The 11,095-nt window shown below is 41.1% G+C and overlaps 1 protein-coding gene across 2 annotated transcripts; it reads right to left on the bottom strand.

Moving 5' to 3' along the window:
• Positions 1-136: 136 nt before the first annotated feature.
• Positions 137-8,494, bottom strand: nup35 (nucleoporin 35). Of its 2 annotated transcripts, none has more exons than XM_038721420.1 (9): positions 8,206-8,494; positions 6,629-6,796; positions 6,411-6,544; positions 4,705-4,762; positions 2,711-2,819; positions 2,550-2,619; positions 808-936; positions 521-658; positions 137-431 (listed from the first exon to the last, which is right to left on the bottom strand). In XM_038721420.1, the coding sequence occupies exons 1-9, from the start codon at positions 8,216-8,218 to the stop codon at positions 354-356; spliced, it is 897 nt and encodes a 298-aa protein (XP_038577348.1). In that variant the 5' UTR covers positions 8,219-8,494; the 3' UTR covers positions 137-353. The 2 variants fall into 2 exon arrangements, with proteins under 2 accessions (XP_038577348.1, XP_038577349.1); XM_038721421.1 differs by having other exon boundaries at positions 6,641-6,796; positions 8,206-8,492.
• Positions 8,495-11,095: the final 2,601 nt, after the last annotated feature.

Here is an 11,095-nt window from a genome sequence, read left to right on the forward strand (position 1 = left end):
AACCTTCCTCTCCAATATGAGCCTGTTTTATACTTTACAGAACATTTTCTTTTTGTGGCACTTTGTGATGTGAACAGTGCCACTGTGTGGCTGCTGAGAGATCGCCACCTCTGAACGAAACCTTTGCGTCACTGAATTCAAAGCAGAGAAAAACTTTATTGAGACAAAAACATAAAAAAAAAAAAAAAATACTGATTATAAAAGGAGAGAGAGAGAGAAAAGACAGAAAGAGCCTCTACCTCAGCACACACACACACACACACACACACTGTAGTGAATCAGTTCTTCCATCTGTCCATTGATTCCCCACTCTCCTCCGAGGCTGCAGGTATCCCATGATGCACTGTGCAATGTCACCAGCCAAACATGTACTCCATAGCCTTGGAAACAAAACTGTCGTCCTTCCTGGGTGTCTGTCTGTCTGCCACCACCTGAAGACAGACACACAGATTTATTTCTGAGGTCAACCAAACGCACGGTTCAGATCAGACGCAGAGTGAAACCGGAGGCCAGAGGTTACCTGGTAGTCGCTGCCGGAGCTCCTGAAAGAGGCACTGAGTGGTCTGATGGCGGAGCGAGGAGTGGAGGGGAGGACGGAAGAGGAGGAGAAGGAGGTGGAGAGCGGAGAAGAGACGGCTACACTGCTGTCCATCACACTCTGATGCAGAGACAGGCAGAGAAACAACTTCACCGCTGTTCAGGCTTCAAAACTTGGCTCATTGTCGCCTGATGTGGAGGACCAATCAGACGGCAGAGAGATGAACAGACAGTCAGACAAACACGTAGGCGGTAATCGCGGGTACTGACCTTGTCTATGCAGGGTTTGACTCCCACCATGATGGCGTCGCCAAACACTTTTCCATCTTTGGACAGAGCTTTCCTGGCCTGAAGTCTCGACTGATACTGAAGGTGCATCCAGTTACCAGGAGACGCCATCTGTCAGTGAATCAATATATTTATCAATTCACATGAATGCAGCTCTAAAGCCTGGACTGACTGTGTAGCTGTTCCCAAGCTATACTTCAGAGGTCACTGATCAGGATTCTTAATTCTTCTCTCAGCATCACGTCCTGCAGTGATTCTCCACATGAGCCTGATACAGATTCAGATACCTAAACCCTACTCTGTTACACCCTCCTCGCAGCATGAAACTTACCGAGATCTTTCTCAATACTTACAAGTAAACGTGTAAATGTATCTTTAAAACTTAACAGTAACGTTCATACACGCACATATATTAAAACACAAGGATCTAGACAGTTTATGAAATTGCTATAATGCATAAACCTCTGTTAAAATGTGACCACCACATTCTGACTTGAGAGCAGCACACCATCCTGTTCTTGTCTAAGCAGCTTTAGGATGACTGACAACATGACAAACAGTGCCGAACCGCTGCGAGTAACTTTTATGGCTATGTTGGTATTTTTAAGACCTTATTTTCTTTTTTGTGTCTATGTGACTTTACAAATAAATTGGTCCAGTATTGAGCGAATGGGCTGTAACGTAATTTTGCTGGCAAAGTACTTCCACTAAAGTTGTGTCTTGACAACATTGTGAAAAGAGAGAGAGACCTTTTGTTTAAACAGAAACAGTCACTACAGTATATCGCACACGTCAAAGCCACCAGACTCACTGACAAAAATGGAGTGATTTTACATTTCTGGTCTATCGGTTTGTTTTGTTTGTGTGCTTGTGTCACTGTGTCTAACCCCATTATGAAAACGATCCCTACAGAGAGAGACCTTTTTTTAAAGAGTAAGATCCTTTTTGCTCAACTACAAACAGTGACTATATCGCTCCCGTCAAAGCCACCAGACTCCACTGACAAAAATGGAGTGATTTTACATTTCTGGTCTATCGGTTTGTTTTGTTTGTGTGCTTGTGTCACTGAAGGGCTTGTTTTTGCCACTGTCTGGCTCACATTGTTATTATAAGTGTCTAACCCCATTATGAAAACGATCCCTACAGAGAGAGACCTTTTTTTAAAGAGTAAGATCCTTTTTGCTCAACTACAAATAGTGACTATCGCTCCCGTCAAAGCCACCAGACTCCATTGACAAAAATAGGAATTTTACCTCTCTGGTCTATCGTTGTCCCCATTGGTTAGTTAGTTAGGGTTAATTTGTGACTTTGGTGTTTTTAACCCTTTTAGCACAAAAGTCACACAATAACACAAACAAACTAACGGACGAGGCAGCGACAGACCAGAAACTCCCGTGTTCTGTGAGCTAAAATGACATGCTCTGTAGGGATCCTTGCCATAATGTTGTCAGACCTTAGAATAACAATCTGATTCGGTCCGCGGCAAAAACAAGCACTTTAGTCGTACTATGACAGGTTGTTGAGCATGACATCCTGCAGCTTTTCATCTAACCATTTCATCTGTGCGTGGATCTGCCTGTTCTCTTTTTCCCCAACTCACAAACCAACGGTGACCTGCTAAACGTGACACATCAGCAGTGTTTTTAATTTTTTTTATTTTTCTTGTCCGTAAAAGACGTGAACATGTAATACCAGTGCTCCTTTCTAACATGTGTGTCTCTCACCGTGTGTCTGAGGATGTTTCCATACTGAGCGAACTGCAGCAGGATGTAGGAGGCTGAGGCTGGAGGAAAACTAACACACACACACACAAAAATGTATATGTATTCACAGGATGTTATGCAGTACAGCAGTGTGTGAGTAATACATGTAGCAGTATAAATACCCAAACACGGTGACCCAGGTTTGGTCCAGCTGATCGTCAGACGACAGAGCCTCTCCCTGACTGTAGAAGGGATCCACCTGAGCTGGAGACATGCACACCTGCTGCACACCTGGAGACAGGCAGAGGGGGACTGTTTTATGGAACAACAAACACACGGCCCATTCTCAGTCATACGGTGGCGTTACAGAGTGAGGTGTCCTTTCACTCACACATGATCTTTGGCTGAAAACACACAGAAATCTGCCGAGAGATTGCGGTTGTTCCCTGACTTTAACAAAGTACTTCATACAGAGTACTTCTCCCTTCCACTTCCGCCCCACGGCACCTTAATGCGGAAAATATACAGTGGGGGAAAGAAGCATTGAACACGTCAACATTTTGTTCAGTAAACATACTTCCATTGGGGCTATTCACATCAAAATTTCACCAGACTTTGGTATTAACTCAAGCAATCCATACATATAAAGAAATCCAAACATTGAAGACCATAAATAAAGTTATGTGTAACAAAGAGGAATGACACAGGAAAAAAGTATTGCACACGAAGGTCTTGGGAGAGCTCTTTGCTTTTACCCATCATAAGATGTTTCTTGTGTAACACCTTGATAAGGAAAAGCCTTTTTGTAGACACATCATTTACTAACCCAGCTGGTTTCACTTTGCTCTGACAGAAGGTATAATTACTTTCTACTAACTACTGATGGATTTCAGCTAGTTCCTAGACTTACCTTGCCTTGGAGACATGCTTTTTCTTAGCGTGTTCAATACTTGTTTCCTGAGTCATTCCACTTTATAGCACATAACATATTTGTGGTCTTTAATGTTTGGATTTCTTTATATGTGTGGATTTCTTGAGTTAATACCAAAGTCTGGTGAAACTTTCATGTGAATAGTCTCATTGTTCACTGAACAAAATGTTGACGCATTCAGTACTTATTTCCCCTCACTGTATGTACAGTAGTCAATGGCGAGAGACGACTAATATATTTTATTGTTTGAATTGTCCCTCGAATTGATGTTTGTCAGTTTAATTTCATCCATCAAGAAAGTTGCAGTTGGTCGTAAAACTGTACGGTAACATTTAGTTTTGTATGAACCGCTCAACGAACTACATCGCTCGTCTCGCTTTATATAAGACATCATCATGTTAGAGCTGTAAGCTCACAACCATTGCTTGCTTGTAAATAGTTAACACTATATGGACAAAAGTACTGGGACACCTACACATTACTTTTATGACACCCCATACTTAATCCAAAGGCATTAATATGGAGTTGGTGCCCCCTTTGCTGCTCTAACAGCTTCCACTCTTATGCAAATTTCTACAAGATTTTGTCTGTGGGAATTTTTGCCCACAGCATTTGTGAGGTCGGACAAGAGGAGGAGAGGGTCTGGCTCACAATCTCTGTTCTAGTTCGTCCCAAAGGTGTTGAATGGAGTTGAGGTCAGGACTCTGAGTGGGCCAGTCAACTTCTTCCACTTGTTCTTGCAGTTCTTAGGTATTTTTAACTCTTTAAAAAAACCAAAGTCACACAAAAACACAAACAAACAAAAACACCAAATGACACATTAACTAACTAACCGAGGCAGCGGTACACCAGCAACTCCCTTGTTCTGTGAGCTAAAACTACTGTTTTTAATCAATAAGAGTCTGGTGGCTTTGATGAGAGACTTTTTCTAGTTAACAAAAAGGATCTTATCCTTTCATCACATCATCTATTCATGTAAGCTCTTTGACGTTTGCTTCAGTAACGTTAGCTTCAGTCATTAAGAGACACGTCTTTTTCATTACATATCTCATGTCTTATACTTTAACAGTTTTATGACAAACTGCGACTTTCTTGGCTTGCATAATTGTCTTTTAAACCAACATTTAAACAGATATACCAGCAGTAGTATCAGTGTTAGTACTTGTTGTAGAGTCACTACGAATATCAGCAATAGAAAAGGTAGTACAGGTATCAGTAGATAGTAGTGTTAGTAGCAGTGTGTACCTGTTCCTGGAGTTGAGGCCCCACGTGCAGACAGAGGAGACTGCATAGCTGGAAAAGACTAGACAGCAAGACAGAAGTATTTACAAAATGTTAAGACTTTAAACTGTCTGATTATTAAATGCTGTTTTTCTTACTTTTAGAACAAAACATTTTCTCAGTGGTTCCCTAAGTTTTCATGCTTCGGTTTTTTTCACTGAGATGGAAGCCTGAGACTTCAGTTAATGTTTTATTTACACACACACACACACACACGTCATATAATTAGAATATCATCATAAAGTTATATTCATTCATTCCACACAGACTGATATATTTCAAATGTTTATTTCAATTAATTGTGATGATTAAAACTGACAACTAATGAAAATCCCCACTTCAGTATCTCTGAAAATTAGAATATTACTTAAGACCAATACAAAAAAAGAATTTTTAGAAATGTTGGCCAACTGAAAAGTAGGTTTTGTTTCACAATCCTCTCCAGGGTGCGGTTATCCCCATTACTTGTACACTTTTACTCTACACTTTACTCTTACTCTACCACATCTTTTCCTTCCCTTCGCCTCTCTATTAATGTGCTTGGACACAGAGCTCTGTGAACAGCAGCTTCTTTAGCAATGACCTTTTGTGTCTTGCCCTCCTTGTGCAAGGTGTCAATGGTCGTCTTTTGGACAGCTGTCAAGTCAGCAGTCTTCCCCATGATTGTGTAGCCTACAGAACTAGACTGAGAGACCATTTAAAGGCCTTTGCAGGTGTTTTGAGTAGCTGATTAGAGTGTGGCACCAGGTGTATTGAACCTTTTCACAATATTCTAATTTTCTGAGATACTGATTTTGGGGTTTTCATTAGTTGTCAGTTATAATCATCAAAATTAAAAGGAATGAACACTTGAAATATATCAGTCTGTGTGGAATGAATGTATACATTATACAAGTTTCACTTTTTGAATGGAATTACTGAAATAAATCAACTTTTTGATGATATTCTAATTATATGACCAGCACCTGTGTGTGTGTGTGTGTGTGTGTATATATAAAACCGTAGTGAAAAACAAAAAAATCCATGTACAGTGTTTCCTATGGAATTAGAGTGTAAATGGGGTATACCTCTATTTCTAGTAGGTCAGTTCCTTTTTCACCATGTTAATTTTACTTTGCTCTCCACCCTATTTTTTGTTTTCATCAGTACGTTTTATAAAGTCGCCAAAAACACAGAACTCGTCTTCTGGATCTATACAGGATGGAAATAAGATTAATTGCATTATATTCACAGAAAGTATAAAACACATTACATGTGTCCATTAAAAGTAAATGGACACATGTAATTTACTTTACCGGACCCTCTCGTGCCTCGGACCCACCCACCATAGTCTCTCTAAATCCTGGGGAAAACACTGCGTAAAAAGCACATTTTGACTATTTAGTTTATGCAGTGGTAAAAAAAATGGCAAAAATGTGAACGTACTTGTTTGGTGTTTTTCATTATATTCAGTTTCGGCGTCGGCCAAGAATTTTCATTTAAGAACGGATTTAAGTACATTGGGTACTCATGGAGTGTGGATATTTGGAAACAAAGTGGACACGAGTCAGGCTGAGATAGACTTCTTGCAGATAAGTGGCCTTGGACTTTGTCATCGTAAAACGTCCACAATTTGAACCTTTCTTTGAGCTGGTGCAACAGGCTGCTGGGCTCCATCAGTGAGAACTAACCTGCCTGTGTGTGTTGAGGGGCGTCGCAACATTAACCAGGTCATCATGTATGCTGCGTACAGGTGGGGCGCCACTCTTATCCTTGGGGGTGGGGCAAACTGGCTGCAGGGCGGAGCCTCCTCCTCCACCTCCTCCTAAAGTGCAGGACAGGACACACTTATAAATCTACAGAACAAATGACAATCAGCTGATCTGCAGGGGGCAGTCTTCCTGCTGACCTCGGTGCATACCTGTGCTCTCCACAAGGGGCGAGGCCAGGCTGAAGGGCCGCGGCTGGGGGGTAGTTGGAGCTGGCAGGTCACCCATCAGGAAGCCGGGAAGAAACTGCGCTCCTGAGGTCGGCTTTGGAGAGGTGGGAGATCCCAGGGTCATCGGTTCAGTTCCCACTGAGAGAGGGGGACAGGAAGACTGATTAGAGACAAGTGGTCACCATCTGGGTTGAACAGTCTGGTGTTTCTTTAATTTAATCTAATGTAAACTGCGGCAAATCAAATATACCTCCTGCACAGACTTATTTTTATATTTACCAAGGTATAACTTTATTTTCTTACCAAAAAAACAAAAAGGAGCAGCAGTGAGCCAGAGGATTCGTACTGTGTCTGCTTGCTCATTTTGTACCACACAAGTAGCGCTGTAACCAACTATCGTTTTTACTGTTGAATAATCTGTCACTTGTTATTTTCTCGATTAGTTGTTTGGTCTATAAAATGTCAGTGTTTCCCAAAGCTCAAGGTGATGTCCTCAAATGTCTTGTTTTGTCCACAACTGAAATATATTTAGTTTACTGTTCCAGAGGAGGAAAGAAACCAGAAAATATTCACACTTAAGAAGCTGGAATCAGGGAATTTTTACCTAAAAAATTAAAATAAAAAATGACTAAAACCAATTTATCAATCATCACAATAGCTAACTGATTCATCGTTGCAGCTCTACACACAATTAATAATATATTTTGGTTCATGTTATCGAAATTGAGCAGAGAAATGTGTCACCTCCAGCTATCATTTTTATTGGATTAGAAAACATCCTTTTCTTTTCCCCCATCAAGATGGATAGAAAAGAACTGGAAGTTGCTTCAGAGCATTGACAACGATCTTCTGGGTTTTTTGAAAGATATCAAGAGATTTATTTTACAGACAACCCGATTCTGGACTCTGAGACTCAGATGTCACAATTTTACACCAAAGTAAAAAAAAAGAGGTCTGGTTTCTTTAGATCGCATGTACAAGTGGCTGAAATGGGTTTTGGCAGGAGGGTGGCTGGCTTCTCCTTAGGAACATGTTCCAGGCACATCCAGTTGGGAGGAGGTCTCTAAGAAGACCCAGGACTAGGTGGAGAGATTGTATTGTCAGAGCTGGTTAATGTGGCTCTGGAAAGGGAGGTTTGGGGTCCCCTGCTGGATCAGTCTGGGTTCTCATTCAAATCAGTTACTGCTTTTTAAGAAATGCATTATGTGCCAATCAGTGTGTTAGTAAAAGTTCATTTTATGGCATCATGTCTAAACGGGACTGCAGAGTCCAGCGGGTCAGAATCCACTTCAGTCCTGTTTAATAAGGTCTGTCTGTTCGGATCAGGATCAGTAAATGTTATTACAGCAACATCCAGTCAAATCTCTGCTTTTATTAACTTGCTGTCAGTCGGTGTGAACATGGGAAGTACTTGTGTATCTTCTAATGAAGAGCTAACAGCCTTTAAGAGCAGACAGATGTTTGATAACGTTACACACATAAACATTACATTACAACAAACATTATAACAGACAAATCAATACTTTATAAAAGAAAAACAGACATACCTTGTAACTCCATCTCCGTCTCGTTATTTTCTGGCCGCGATTTTCAAAAGTAGGAAGTGACGCCAGGCAGAAAAAGAAAAGATGGTTAGCTCGCAAAGCTAACTGATTTATCACTTACTGTTATTAAAAGTCTGCTTGACTGGCGCTAACTGCTAAGGTTTAGCAATCGATTAGTTAAAGCTAAGTTATTTAAAATCGGACGTCTGAGTCCACTGCGGGTTGTTTCTGGAGCTCGGAGCTGCTGCTGGTAAAGCGAGCCGAGAAGCAAAAGCGCTGCTGCAGCTAAGTGAGCTACTTCCGGCGCGTTTAGACGGCGTCAGCGCAAAGCTGCGTTCAGAATCAGAATCAGCTTTATTTGCCAGGTATGTGTACACCATACAGGCTATGGTGTACACATACGAGGAATTAGACTCAGGATTGTACATTGCTCACGGTGTGCTTACTCATACAGTGATACATAACACGATAATAAAATCAGGCACAGGCTACAGAATAGAGAACACAAATATGCACACTATAAACAAAAACAAAAACAATATAGACAGATTGACAATAATGCAATGAGCATTATTATTATTATTATAATGTACATGTCGGAGGTGGATGTGATATACAGTATATGGTGGTGTGGTATATAGTATATACAGTATGACAATATAACAGTATTAACAGCTCTGAAATAGAGAACAAGAGAATGATGAATAAATACTAAGTGTTACGCAGTAAAGTGGCTGATTAGAGACAGAGTTACTGGGTTATTGCACAGGAACTGTTTCTGACACCGTGTGTCAGAAGTCAGCTGTTCATCACAGTAATGGCTTGTTCCTGAGTCTGTTGGTTTTGGCGTACAGTGCTTGTAGCGCCTACCAGAGGGGAGGAGCTGGAACAGGAAGTGTCCGGGGAGAGATGGCTCTGCAGTGAAGTCGGATGGTAATAGCACAAGGATAAGACACATGCCTTTGGTGTGAGAGACCTGGGTTCAATCCCCCAGTGTGACCTAATCCACCGTTGTGCCCCTGACACTTAACCCCTAGTTGCTCCGGAGGATGTGACTTCTGACATATATAGCAATTGTAAGTCACTTTGGATAAAAGTATCAGCTAAATGAATAAATTTAAGTTTCTTTACTCTGGAAATGTATAAGTCCTGAATGGAGGGCAGGTTGGCTCTGATGATCTTTACTGCAGTCCTGACTGTCTGTTATAGTCTGCCCCTGTCCTTTTTGGTGGCAGATCCAAACAGACAGTGATGGAGGTGCAGAGAACAGACTGATGATGGCTGTGTAGAAGTGGATCAGCAGCTCCTTAGTCAGGTTGAGCTTCCTGAGCTGGCGCAGGAGTATGTCCACTGCTGGGCCTTCTTGATAATGTTGTCAGTGTTGGGCTCCCACTTTAGGTCCTGGGATATAGTGGATCCCAGAAACCTGAAGGATTCCACAGCAGACACAGGGCTGTTGAGTATGGTGATGTTTTGGGGGGGGCAGAGTGGGGGGGCTCCTCTTGAACGGTCATCTCCTCAGTTTTGAGCGTTCAAGGGAGTTGTGTTTTAATACATACGTTGTAAAAAAAAAAAAAACCCTGCTGTGTGAGAGTGATGAAGTGAGGTTTTAAGGTTTAAAATAATCCTCTTGTATGTAGATTTTCAGTTTTTGGTCCCTGTAATAATTCCTATTGCTCCATTATGATAGAATAAGAGAATAAGTAAGGTATCCCTTCCTTTCTACCATGGAAAAGAAGTGGACTAACAGTCCCAATTACACGAAAAATAGCATTTCAAAGTGCAGTGTGAAAAAGAGTTATGGAACAATGACAGCGACCAAAAATGGGTTCAGTGTACATACGACATTTTTACGGATTAGTATTTAAGAAAGGTCACTTAAATTTTATTTACTTGTTCAGACCTTCACCAAGTTATGAATAATCGTTATGAGATTTTTCAAAACTCAAGAAAAAACACTAACACTAGGTGACATACAGTTTAAAAAATGTTTGGAAGCAGTTAAATAAAAGTTCAGTGTTTACTGAGTAAAAGGCCCAAAACTATGTAAAATACATTTATTAAGCAGGCTGCACTGATTCATAGGTTGCACTGATTGTAGATAATTTGTTGAACTGCTTGATTATTGTTTCTGGTGTTTATTTTTGTGTTGCATTCACTGTGGGTCATGATAGAAACACAATTTCAGTCTTCTGTGTGCCTTGAACAAAGTAGAAGGTACAAGGTAGATTTATGTGTCACATTACAACACGTCGAAAAGTGAAATTGAGTTTGTAACTCTCTTCTGCTACACAGCACACAATATGGCCAAAAGGCAGCAGGGTGAACAGGCTGTGGCTGGGTGGGTACTGTCTTCTAGCATCCTTTGGGCATGTCACCGATATCAGTTTTAATCACCCGCTGCAGAGCCCTCCGGTCCTAGGCCGTGCACATCCCATGCCAGTTGGTGATGTTTCCAGGGAGGATGTTTTCTATTGCTTCTCTGTAAATGCTGACAAGAACTTGGCGTGGGAATTTGGTAGGTAGCTAGATTTATTTTGTCACAATACAACAGGTTATAGAGTGAAATTGAGTTTTGTAACCCCTTCTGCAACTTAGTGGACAATATACATATATAAATAGAAGTAATTATAAAAATGGTAAACAGAAATAAACAACATTCAATGGAGCAGTGGTAAGAATGAATTTGAGCTTAAAAGTCTGATAGCTTGGGGGAAAAGCTGCTCTGCAGTCTGGTGGTGCGGCAGCAGAAACTTCTATACCTCTTCCCAGAAGGCAGCAGGGTGAACAGGCTGTGGCTGGGGTGGGTAAGCTTAAGCTTCCTCAAGAAATAGGTTATAGTTGACTGTTTATTGTCTGCTATGCAGCAGAAGGGAGTTGCAAACGGAACTTG

Source organism: Micropterus salmoides, unplaced genomic scaffold, assembly GCF_014851395.1.
Source record: "Micropterus salmoides isolate LMB-PRFRI ecotype aquatic unplaced genomic scaffold, ASM1485139v1 Ms_hic_scaffold_15, whole genome shotgun sequence".
Lineage (NCBI taxonomy): Eukaryota > Metazoa > Chordata > Actinopteri > Centrarchiformes > Centrarchidae > Micropterus > Micropterus salmoides.

Excerpts from the sequence above, each read along its gene's own strand:
- nup35 (XM_038721420.1), bottom strand. Across the intron at positions 2,820-4,704 it reads GGCCTCAACTCCAGGAACAG|GTGTGCAGCAGGTGTGCATG; the intron begins GTACACACTGCT and ends GCCTGTCTCCAG. Across the intron at positions 659-807 it reads TCAAACCCTGCATAGACAAG|AGTGTGATGGACAGCAGTGT; the intron begins GTCAGTACCCGC and ends TCTCTGCATCAG.